We start from the raw sequence: 12,725 nt of genomic DNA on the forward strand, positions 1-12,725 counted from the left end.
CTCTCATCTGCTTCCCATTTTGCTTTACCATCTGTCCAAACAATCATCTTAAAATACTCTCAATAGGTATTTTCTGTCCTGTTAGCCTCCCATAAAGTGCTTTAAGAGAATCATCAGCTGATTCATTAAACCCCTTTTCAGCGTTAATGGTTTCCTGCCGTTTTTTTCCTTTTTCTTTTTGTTTCTCGTTTACGTCGCACGTGTCTGCTTGTCTCTCGGCTGTATCTCGCATCTTGCCGCGACATAGTCGAGCGAAGATGCACAAACTGTTGGAAGTGTTTGCACTAGCGTTAACACGGCTAGCGGGTTTAAGGCGGCTCTGGAGGATCCCCCACGTGAGGGCATGTCATCCCGACAGCGCTGGCAACAATGTCCAGAAGGATCCCCGGAGTATCAGATATCCGTCACTCACGAAGGCAGCTGTAGACTATAAGGGATTTGTGTATTTTTCAGGCACATTTACTCCTGATTCCCTGTGCAATCGAGGTGTTTTTTGTGGCTTGAGGGAATTGATGTTAATTCAGGATTGTCGAATAATTATTTATAACTTGCGTTTACTCTTCCCTGTTGTGTGTGTTGTATTTATTCTCTGTCTGTTTATGCCCTAGTTGTTAATTGTCTAATGTCATGGTGTTTCCAACAGCAGCAAACCGTGCCAACAATAATTTACACCGGCGTTGGCCATGCGGCCAATAAAGGTCCAGATTCTAATTTTTCTGCTGATGGATGTCTTGTGTCCTAACAGAAAATGAATGCGAACTGACTCAGGACGGAGTCCCTGGGCAGCTCTGTAGTCGGCAAGTCCAGCCTGTGCAGAGACGCGCGGAGTCACACGTGTTGTGTTTTTCAAGGACACCTGAAGCCAACTCGCTCTCTCGTTCCCTCTCCCGGTGAGAGGAAGTGGCCAGAGATGAGAGTGGTGCGTCGCTGATGGCCAAACCTTCCAGCTGGCTAGTCATTTGTATTTGACAGCTGAAGCAAGTGGCCGCCACTGTGCTGTTTGGGAAGAGCGTCATTCGGAAGGAGTTCAGGGGGTCAGCCATATCCGCCAGTGGTTGAGATCAGAACATTATACTTTAGTGCCTGTGTAAGATAGAATACGGGTATGAAATAGCACATAAGGTAGGGAAATGGCAGGCAGAGAAGGAAAATTGAGGTCTTTTTAAGATTATTAGGTGATATAGGCTCTTTTTTGTCTAGACGCTGTAAGCTGTTGCTCAGTTATCATTGCAAAATCTGGAGTGATTGCTGTTTGAAATATTTTAGGGTGTTTTAGTGCGAAAACTTCAGGCCATTCCTGCCTTCCTGGGCATGCAGGACATTCGGAGAACGTCCCGTGTGTAGAATCATGATGTCATCAGTCGGGGGAAAATGTTTGTTTCTATTGGTGGAAATATCAGGACTTCTGTGCAAGAGGAAAGAGAAACGAGAAAATGAATGAAAGAGGAAAGATTTCAGTGATTTGAGTCTGCAGAACTGCTGCGGATTGCCTGTTTATTGACATGCCGGACGGTGAAGTGGAATCGTGGGTTTAGTTTGGCCCGGAAACCTGGGGGTTACGCCGCCAACGGGTGGAATCGCGGAGGCCCTTTGCTGTCACTGCTCAGCCTTGCCGTGGCAGTAATCTGAAGCTGATTTATCATGCCGCCTGCCATTTGGAGCGAAAGGCTGCGCTAAAAGCTAATTTCCTGTGTCGTCGTTTGAAATATCACGGGACGAGGGCCGTGAGAAATCGGTGAACAGCGCTCCGAGTTGCCCTTTGAGTCGATGGCGTTCGTTAGCGGGGTCGTCGCTGGAGACGGCCGATAGCGCCGGCACAATAGCGGCTAATGTTGTGGGGGGGGGGCCTCCAAAGGCTGCACGCCCGCCCCCCTGCCTATCAGAACGGTCGTCTCCTCGCGCTCGCACAAAGGGACGGGGCGACAGGGCGTTGCGCAGACGACGTTGTCATACCGCCAAGGGGGAAATGTCAGCAGCGCTTTAATTGGTTCACCGTGCACACAAGGGCTGAGCCGGGCTGGCGGGAGGGGTCACGGGGGAGTCACGCCGATCCAGCAGGAGCGAGCCGCATTCATAATTTACAGTGGGGACTTTCTGAGTGCTTTCCAACGGCTTCCAGGTGGAAATAAGGTGCGGACGTGCTCACAAATCTCCTGACAGAAGCAGGGCGGTGAAGGCAGGCACTCAGTCGGTATCCGTCTCCCCCCGTCACTGTGTAATGGACTGTACTCTCTATGGGGGGGAGAACCACCATGTTTACAAGGGGGGATAATACCATATTTACAGGGGGTGTGGCTAGTACCATGTTTAAAAGGGGGGGGGGGGTCAGTACCATGTTTACAAAAAGGGGGCAGTACTGTAGGTATAAGGGGTGATCAGTGTGTTTTCATGTGGAGGCTGAGTATTCTATTTACATGGGGGGGGTATCGTTTACATGGGAGGGAATATCTTGTTTACATGGGGGGGTATCATGTTTACATGGGGGGGTTATGACACGGTACTACTGTTGTAATGCAGTGTTAAACTGAAGTGGAGCCTGCAGTCATTAACATGCTTTAGCGATGTCATCCAAATACGTGCAATTTCCGTCGCCTGGGAGACTGTGCGTCTGTGTGTGTCTGTATGTGTGTCTGCCCGTGTGTGTGTGTGTCTGCCCGTGTGTGTGTGTGTCTGCATTTGTTTGTGTATGTGCGTGGCTCTGTGTGTGTGTGTGTGTGTGTGTGTATATGTATGCCTGCCTGTATGTGTGTGTGTGGGGGGGGCGGGGGTGTGAGGGTCAGATATACATTACTTTGTGGAGAGGCAATGACCCCCGCAATGTGATAAAAACATGATATTTTGATGTTGACCATTTTTATAAAAATATTTGACTGCAATCAAAAAACTAAAAACCAAAAAACGTGTGGTTAAGATTAGGGTTGGGTAGGGGTTAAGGTTGTTATTGTTGGGATTAGGGTTTTGCCCATAGAAATGAATGGACGGTCCCCATAAAGACATGCTGCAGGACTCTCTTGTTAATGTGTGTCTGTCTTAATTGCTACACAGTTTTTGTGTTGGTTTATTTTTGAACAGCTGAGACGTGCGTGAGCGCTTGCCCGCCTTGCCCTGCCGCTCTCCCGCCCGCCTTACCCTGCCGCTCTCCCGCCCGCCTTACCCTGCCGCTCTCCGGCCCGCCTTGCCCTGCCGCTCTCCCGCCCGCCTTACCCTGCCGCTCTCCCGCCCGCCTTACCCTGCCGCTCTCCGGCCCGCCTTGCCCTGCCGCTCTCCCGCCCGCCTTACCCTGCCGCTCTCCCGCCCGCCTTGCCCTACCGCTCTCCGGCCCGCCTTACCCTGCTGCTTTCCTGCCAGCCTTACATGCCCGCCTTACCCTGCCGCTCTCCCGTCCACCTTGCTCTCCCACCCGCCTTACCCTGCCGCTCTCCCGCCCGCCTTACCCTGCCGCTCTCCCGCCCGCCTTACCCTGCCGCTCTCCCGCCCGCCTTGCCCTGCTGCTCTCCCGCCCGCCTTGCCCTACCGCTCTCCCGCCCGCCTTACCCTGCCTCTCTCCTGCCCGCCTTACACGCCCACCTTACCCTGCCGCTCTCCTGCCCCTCTGTAAACTCTAACATATGCCCCACACGTGCTAATTAGCAGCAGTGTGGTGGGATTCTAGGAGGGCCGTGATTCCCGTATCTCTGCTGCTCCCTTGCAGCCTCACAGATGGACCTGGTCTGTTTACCAGCGGCTTCCGCGTACATCCGGGTCCTTTCTGTAAACCACACGCCATTAGCAGGGACGCCCTATTGCAGCCTGGTGATGTCCCTCAAACCAGGCTGCATCAGACTCGCTGCTCAGGCTCATCTCTGATTGACACGTCACCCTTCTTCTGTGGAGAGTCAGTCCGTACTATGGAAGTACATGACCGCCAGTCACTCCCTCTGCACCAGTATTTCACATGGTTTTTATATATGTCTTCATATAAACATGGGATGGTGACAGATCCTCCACTCTGTACAGTCACCCATCTCACTGAGGACACACTGTCAGCACCTGTGGGGACAACAACCAACTGAATTCACATTTTCAGCTTTTATTAATATACCGTACAGTAATTCCCTGGGTTATGAATGCGAGACATACGGACAACTTATACTTACAAACGGACTGCGATAAAGACTATCATATAAAAAATTCAGGTTAATTATAATTTTTTATTGACGAACACACACTACTTTGTGACGCTCGTGAGAACAGTGTCACAAAGTGACAGTGGTTCTTTGGCTTGAGGTTCATTACAGTATAGTATACTATGTAGTTACTTTTAGTATTACTGCAGTATTATTATGTACTGTGTTGTTATTTTATCGACTTAAAGCAGCAGTCTCCAGCTTCTTTTGCACCATGGGCCGGTTTCATGGAAGACAATTTTCCACGGACCGGCCATCGCACGCGCGTAATAAAGCATAATAAAGTCTGAAGGCAGAGTTCATATTCATTAACTTACATAACAGTAAAATGCAATAAAATCTCCATTTATCTGTGAAAAGTTACATCACAATGCCTGCTTCCATGGTTTCCTGTTTGTACACCCAAATGCTACACATGCCTGCGGTATTTTTCTAAGCAGCTACTGTCAGTGACTTGAGTGTTGACTGGCCCAGTATGGCGTCCGCACAGACACGCTTCCGGACAGTTCCGGTTTGTGTCCGCCAGTCTCTCAGAGCCGTTGTCCTCTTGTCTCCGGTGTGTCCCCACCTGAAACAACTCTTGGGAGAGCTGGATGGGGGTATCCCGGTGGGGGCGTGTCAGAGCGAGAGCCTCGAGGGAGGGGATAGATGAGAGGAGCCCTGGTACCCTGCCGCTTGATCTAGAAGCTTCTTCAGAGAGAAACGGACAACAAGATGAACACAGAGAAGATGAGGGTAAGAGTGATGAGGAGAAACTGGCACTGGTCATTACTGCCAAAATGGCATGTGGCTCAGTGAGTTGGGATGCTGGAACTTGTGAGCAGAGGGTAGGATTCAAACCCCCTATCCTGAAGATGAGGCTACTCGCTGAGCCACATAAGTACCATCAAGCAGCCCCGTCTTAGACAGCCAGGAATGAAAATGACGGCTTCCTGTCTCATGAAGTGCAGCTGACCTGTTAGCACGGCAAGTTTTAAGTACAGCTGACGGATCTCGCTTTAATTTGAGCGATGGCAGAGCGCTGGGCCATTTATGAAATTAATAGAATCTATTTCTGTCGAACACGTCCCGCGACACCTCTTGGCCGCTTATGGGGCCCCCGGAATGGCGACCGGAGTGCCGGGCCGGGTAGGAGCGTATCCATCACCGTAATGTATGGCGCAGACGGCCGGGTTCGGCGTCCAGCAGGGCCCGTAATCAGTCTTCATTCCGGCGCCGGGCCCCTGTGTCTGATGCGCGGCACACGCTTGGCGACGCCCGTAATGCCCCCTTCAACCTCAGCCAGGAGCCCCCCCCCCCCCCCCCCCCCCGCCATTTTCAAGCTGGGGCTGACTTCATTCCTGTATTATTTCAAATAATGAGATGCCCCACCCTCCCCTTTGTAGCATGGCCTCTGCCCCCCCCCCCCCCCCATGTCCCGCACAACAAAAGGCACCTGTGATTCAGCTGGGTGACAGGAATGTGGGGGAGACGGCAAAACCTCTCTGAACCCCCTCCCAGGTCCCCCTGCCTCTCTCTCTCTGTTACTGAGGGGGGCCCTACCTCAGCCACCCCATAATAGCCTGTCACCATGTTGAGCCATGCCTACAGATCGGCCACCTGCAATTTGGATGGCAGCTGTATGCAGAAGGTGCATGTGTTCATTTTCCCGCGGCCGCTGGCCATGTGAGTGTATGTGCGTACGTGTGCGTGTGTAGTTTCCAGGTAATCAGCATTCTCCTTAATTGCGAGTGCAGTGGATGCCTCGTGCGTGTCCCGCAGATGCGACTCGCCAGTGTAATACGTTTTTAAGAGGTTCACTTTTCATCCACTAATGCAGCTGGCGTGCATTTGGTGCCACACGTGCCCTGTGCTCCTATCACGCGGTAAGCAGGAAGGGTCCATCTCCCTGCCTCTCGGGGGCCAGCGCTCGCTGGAAGTCGGTGCAAACTCCACACGTGGCGCCGGGGCAGAGACTCCAACCGCCAGAGGTGTGAGGCAACAGGGCTAACTAACAACTACACCACCATGCCACCCCCCTAGGATTCATGGTTAACCTTTGTTGATTAGTTTTTTTTTTCTCAATTTTTGACCCCAGAGTAGAAACTGTAGTAGTAGCTACCAGTAACTTTCCATAATTTGATGAGTTTTAGTCATATAGAAAGGAAATATCTGGGATTATCTCGTCACTAAAGGAAGCCATCGTGTGGTAGCAGGTTTTACAGCAGCAGTCTCCTTGAAAACCCCCAAACCAGCACTTCAGGAAGGATCCAAACTCGGGGCTCATTTTCTCTTGCCTGATCGACTAGCTATATCTGCATTTCCCATCACAGGACACAGTGCATTAATATGTATCCGACTGTAGCTGGATCACCATAATAAGTACTCATTAAACTGTGTCAGTGTGTCTTCAGGTACAATGTTTCACTTCATGCCTGCCGGCAGTAATTTGGGACACAGCTTCATCCTCGAGGGGAGCTGAGAGCAGGTAGCGTGATGTCATTTATCCTCCTTCAGAAACACAGTCTGCAGTGCCACCGCTGACCTGAACAGATACCGAGGGGACAGCAAACCTGCCACCAGGGAGAAGACCTCCCCAGGTGGTCTGCTCCTGCAGTAAATGTAAAAGCACTAGATGTAAATAGTGTCATCTTCCCCTGGCCAAAACAAACTCCTGTCTTTATTTGTTCTTATCCCTGGGGTATTGATCTGGCCTTTTATCGACATCGGGGGCCTAAGACAGTGTGGTTTTCTATGCTGGTGCGCAAAAGGCCTTAAGGCATTGAAGTAATACATATGAAATAATGCAAAGACCAAAAGGAGTGCTCAGCATCTGAAATTTCTCAAATTTTAGACTCTTCAACGTGGTCCCCTTTTGCGTCGAGGACAACATTGCAGACTCTTGGCATTCATTCTGTCAGCTTGCAGATGTAGCCACCTGGAATGTGGCTGAACAGTCCAGAAGGAGCTTCCACAAGTTCTGGGCAGAAGTTGGCTACCTTGCTCTTACTCTTCAATCCAACTCATCCCAACCCAGCTGTATGGGGTTTAGGTCTGGGGATTGTAGGGGCCAGGTCATCTGACACAGCACTCCATGTCTTTCCTTCTTCACAAGACAATACTTCCTACATAACCTCGAGCTGTACTCAGGGTTGTTGAAAAACAAGTGATTTTCAATAGGTGTATCCAGACTTTCGACTGGTACTATATTGTGTACGGCCGCAGTGGGGCGTGATAGTTCAAGGGGGAAGCAGCCGGCCAACCAGACAAGTGTGAGGTGGAATGGTGTGTGAAAATCCGTGAGGAGAGCCTGTCTCATGGGCAAAACTTGGGTTAAACGTGGCATGTTTGTTTGTGCCTCTCAGATCGATAAAGACGTGCGGTCAATCTGCAGTTTGACTCCACCCCCGAAGATCCATCTGCCCGGCCTCCTTCCCTCTGCGTTTCGGATTCGCCTCTCTGAAGCCGCTCCGCTTCTGCTTAATGTCTTCATAATGACTTCCTGTCTCACGCGTGATTCTTTTATTTTTTTTCCTCTAGATCTCCTTTTAAATCACAGCTGTGAAACCTAAGAAAAGAATTAATTAGCTTCCCCCCGCGCTGCACCATTTATTAGCACTGAAGGAATAGCCGCGCTTATAGGTATTAGCGATCACGCAGTTACTGTTTGCATCCCTAGCTAAATGTAAATGTTTAATATAGTGGCTGGATCCAGGGCGCAGTGTATAATGGTTTATTTTCAGTATAGTATATAAACTTAGTGATTTATCCAGGAGTGCTTGTGACTATGGTCCGAAGTCTGAGCCTTTGTTCCTCACATTTCATAACATGCAACATCTCTGTCTCCAAGGGTAAACGCTAACATGGCAGTGCATGCTGGGCCTATAGGAGTCGCTAATGCAGCAGCTGACTGAGAAACCTTGAGTTATTGCACCAACTGACTTTCCACCCCCTCAACAGAGAAAGCTGCCAATTATGTCGCATCTCCGTAGAGCTCCCGGATACTTCTGGTGCCTCATGTACCGGACTCCAGCCCTGCCTGAGATATAGGACTCAACGTATAATCAGCTAACAGTGTCTCCGTATTTTGACCAGAATCCGTTTTGATACACTGCTGTCACAGAGTATGTCCTGCAGGACTCATTACCATGTTGGTCCTTTGTGTTCTCGTCCAAGATGGGCTGTCAGGGAAATGTTTAAATTGCTCTTCACTTCGACATCTTGTCTTATCTTGTCTCGTGGCGAGAGCATAGCAACGGTGTTGGAAACCACAGGACGTTTTTAAATGCCCAATCGAAGCCTGCAAGAGAGTGTAGAGTATTTTACATTTTTAGGGAGATGTTCACGCGGTGTATATACACATCATTAATAATTTATTGTAACATATGTCTCAACGAGAGTAACATAAATTATCTAAAGACGATTTATTAAAAGGGACACATTTAGTGTTTAACATGCCGTCTGGCATCCGCCGGCCATTTCTCTGCTCTGGTGAGTGAGGAAGGGTGTGAAGTGAGCTATTTTGAGGCAGTAGGTGGTAAATGGGTACCTCTCAAGATTTCACTGAGCGAAGGAATTGATTATTATGTACACTGCCACTCTGGAAGGGGGGCCACATTTTAGTCTCCGCGAATGTCAGTGAGACGTATAATCTGATTGGGGCACGCCTCTTCCCCAGCTCCATCTGTCTCCCCCCGGCTAAATATCCCAATTAGTTCCGGTCTCGAAAGCCTCGCGCCCCCATTTCCCCGCCGCCGTCCTTGTCATCAGTGACGGAGCGATGACTACAGGATGTTAGAGCCTGTCCGAGGCAGACGCGTCTTCGTTTTCCAAAGGCTGGGTGTCAACACCCTCTGCTGCTGCCTAGGACTGACGTTTAAAGCTTTAGCAGAAATGCTCTTTATAGTTCTTATACTCTATGTATAGAAATCATGTTGGTGAGTTAGAGGATCGTATTTACGTTTTTTTTTGTAGTAGATAAGAGGATGACTTCACTGTAATCTTGGTACTTCTACCCTTCCCTACCCCCCTAAATTGTTTAGCTTGTTCAGACTTTCTTTGGTGCTGTTTGGTTTAATGCACCGCGGTCGTTAACGCTCGTTTGTCGGGCCATACAGAGCAGCACCGTCGCATCCCGTCAGGACGTCGTCCGCGAAGCCTCCTTGATTTCTCATGCAGTGGCACGCTTTAGTGGATTAATTAAACCCCCTAATCTGCTGCGCAATTAACTCTGTGTCTTCTGAGAGAAGCTGCACTGGATGAATTCATCAGGAATAATAGAGGGATTCCTCATTTAATTTAGCACAAAGGTTTTGATGGTGTAATGATTTCATCCTCCTGAGAAGAAATTATGTTGAACGGCTACTCTTTTAAACTTGCCAGCATCGATTAGTTACAATAAGATGTTTTCATATAAAAGATAATGAATTCCTAGCTGGAATTATGATGAGTCACCCCGCCCCCCCCCCCCCCCTCCTCCACACACACCCTCTACTGTCGCCATCCTGTTCCACGGCAACCAGCGACCAATCTGGAATCTGGTGTCCCCTCTCTCCACAGAAGTGTGTCTACTGCCGCAAGCGGGTCAAGAAGGTGTCGGGCGCCTGCATCCAGTGTTCGTGCGGCCGCTGCCCGACCTCCTTCCATGTGACGTGCGCGCATGCCGCCGGTGTCACCATGGAGCCCGACGACTGGCCGTACGTGGTGTTCATCACCTGTCACCGGCACCAAGTTCGCAGCTCCTTGGCTGTGAGTGTTCCAACTCCCTCGGGCTGCTATTTAAACAGATGATAAAGGCTTTAAATTAGCATTTTAAAAACAGTATCATTACTTGTGGACTTTAGCTTTCGGAGGCGCTTCCGTTCGGTCTGAAAGATGTCCCGCTAAGTCCGATCCATTTTACTGTCTAATTCTTCATACTAATTCAGGTCCATGTACTACCATAATATCAAATTTTCAAAAAAAAAAAAATTATAATTTCAATTTTGACAAGCTTGTGACTTGTGCCGTCGGAAATTTGATTAGCGTGACAATTCTATTTCTCTGCAAACGGTTCAGCTGTTGCTGCTCAGTTTTACAGCTGTATGTGACTAATTTAGATGATTATAATTGCTGATGTTTATTCTGTTTATTTTCTTAATAAGGTTTCATTGATTATAATTAATGTCATTTACTAGGCAGCATCTGTTATTGATACAATGAGTAATTAAAAGTCGACACTATCGAAGTCTTACGTTTCTGTATGTTACAGCATATTGTGGCAGCTCTAATGTGTACTTTTCCTGCTTATATAAGTGCAAAGTGCCTTGACGTAAAGGTTTCAGTTTGTATGCTGGGTTCGTGTTGCATTTCTCATCATAAATGATGCTTTTTTGGCAGAGGAGCAAAGCATGTAAGAAGGACATCGTGTTGGGGCAGACGGTTATCAGCAAGCACAAAAACTTGAGGTACTACACATCCAGGGTCACAGAGGTCACCTCACAGACGTTCTACGAAGTCATGTTTGATGACGGCTCCTTCAGCAATGACACCTTCCCTGAGGACATTGTGGTAAGTTTGCTAAGTATTGACTTTTATAGACATCTAGATGTTACAGACAGTAATGGCCTTTTAAGGAATGTTTTTTTTTTCCAAGCACATTACACCCCATGAAATTCGAATGGCGCAAACAGTGGAATGCCTTCAAATTAGCAGCATTCGGAAAACCCAGCCACTGTACCCAGCAGGGAGCATCAATATCTTTGCCACCGTGCGCGAGTCAGTGAATCCACTCTGTAGTCAAGATCTTGCTTTGAACCGCATGTCCTTCCTGCCCGGGCTGTGATGGCCGTCCCGTTTGTGCACCGTGGCAGAGAAGAGCACTGGACAAAAAACAGTCTGCAGGCATGGGTCTGACAGCTGGCGCTGGGCTCAGGTCAGTGACCCCGGCTTACTTACGAATATCCCTGCTGGACCCAAGAAACCAGCCCATCAGAACCTTTGCAATGTTCTTATCTGTACTGTAGTGCAAGGAACTGCACTTTAGTACAACACTGCACTGTACAGCACTGCCTTTTCACAAAAGTTGTTAGCCAGAAAATAGATCCGGTGAGGTCGGTACTGCAAGCAGAATTGGTGATAAATTAGGCAGAATGGCACGCCGAAAGGTAACGTCGCTCATTGACAGGCCAAGGTCCAGTGGGGGTTCTGCGGTGCTGCCCGGCGTTTCGTACGTGTCGCGCTCAAGTGCCGCTCCTACTCGCGATCTTGGCTGCAGCAGAAAGCGCCTGGCAGTGCTGTTATTTTTCTTTGCTGCTGTTCATACTTCGGACTTCTCTCTGAAGGGCTGGGAAATGCCCATAGTGTTGGTGAAAGGAAAGTGTTTGTAGAATAGATGCATTCACTGAAGCCCTGGGTTGTGCCTTAGTAGGTCCCCACAAAGCTAATACAGATCTAAGTCCAGGCGCAAACCCGGATGTTTACCGTAGAAAACACTGCAGCCACTAAGTCAGATATTATATCAGGAGCTACACATGAAATAGTAGCTAAAAATAAATTTTGTGCCCTTTTTTACTATACAACAAATAGATTGTATTACTTTCATTGTTCATAGTATTTCTGAAGCTCTAAGGTTTATAGGTTTATTTGAAATGATAGTATAGAGTCTCCATGGGAACCCCTACAGATTCCCTGTCATTTGTGGTTGAAGATGTTAAGATTCTTCTCAAAGTGTATCATTGTTACTGGCATAAATGAAAAGCAAAACGAGTGATGTTATTTTGATATTTATACACTGGATGCTTGATCTGTGGTCTTCTGACATGCTGTTAACTTGAATTACGGCTAATCATGATACGGTCAGTACAAGATGTCTACCATTTTCTACGTTCCAGTGATTCTGTTGGTACTGGGCTTCACGAGTCGATGTTCTGTTTAAAGTAATCGCCAGGCTGCGACCTTGTCCACGCTGCGCGGTTTCTCCACACCTGATAAACAAAACAAAAACAAACAAATAAACGTGAAAACCTGGCAAACAAACAAATAAAAACCCGCAGCTCTATCATACAGACTAGGATGCAGCCGGTAGGAATAGCCTCTGATTGACGACAACATGCCGTCCTTGTTTGGATGCTGTAGTGCCCCTTCTTGTTGCTGTAGTGATTGAGGCTCGGATGTTTTAGCCAAAGTGGTTTTTTTTTTTTGAAGCCAGCTGCCATTTGAAGAGCATATAACCCTTTTAAAATGTCCATCACATCACCAACTCCACGGGAAATGCAGTGTTGGCAAAAGCCGGCAGATGCTTTCTCATCCCTCCCACACGCACCACATATCGTGATCACCTTCACCCTTGGTTAGCCAGACTGCTAATCAAGATGAGCGTTATAAAATGACAGTATCCCTGTCAGTGCGTCCCTCCCCTAATGATATAAATGACAGCACTGCTGCTTATGGTTTAATTACTGAGATGTATGATTCTGTGCAGTTTCTCGCAATAATTCAGGGAAATCAAACTTGTAGATCTGACAGAGCTCTGGCTGGGAATTCGTCTCCAGGGAAGTACTCGACCTCTAAAAAGGCCATTGTTTTATTTCCTTTATTTGT

The 12,725-nt window shown here is 48.4% G+C and overlaps 1 protein-coding gene across 5 annotated transcripts in view; it reads left to right on the forward strand.

Annotated features, from left to right (window-relative positions):
- kdm4c (lysine (K)-specific demethylase 4C) overlaps positions 1-12,725 on the forward strand; it is an 86,548-nt gene that overhangs the window by 63,495 nt on the left and 10,328 nt on the right. For all 5 annotated transcript variants that reach the window (XM_072707133.1, XM_072707132.1, XM_023829684.2 and 2 more), the window contains exons 18-19: positions 9,705-9,893; positions 10,524-10,694. In XM_072707133.1, coding sequence (XP_072563234.1) covers positions 9,705-9,893; positions 10,524-10,694 — 360 coding nt within the window. The remainder of the gene's footprint in view (positions 1-9,704; positions 9,894-10,523; positions 10,695-12,725) is intronic.

Source organism: Paramormyrops kingsleyae, chromosome 25 (assembly GCF_048594095.1).
Source record: "Paramormyrops kingsleyae isolate MSU_618 chromosome 25, PKINGS_0.4, whole genome shotgun sequence".
In the NCBI taxonomy this organism is placed as follows: domain Eukaryota; kingdom Metazoa; phylum Chordata; class Actinopteri; order Osteoglossiformes; family Mormyridae; genus Paramormyrops; species Paramormyrops kingsleyae.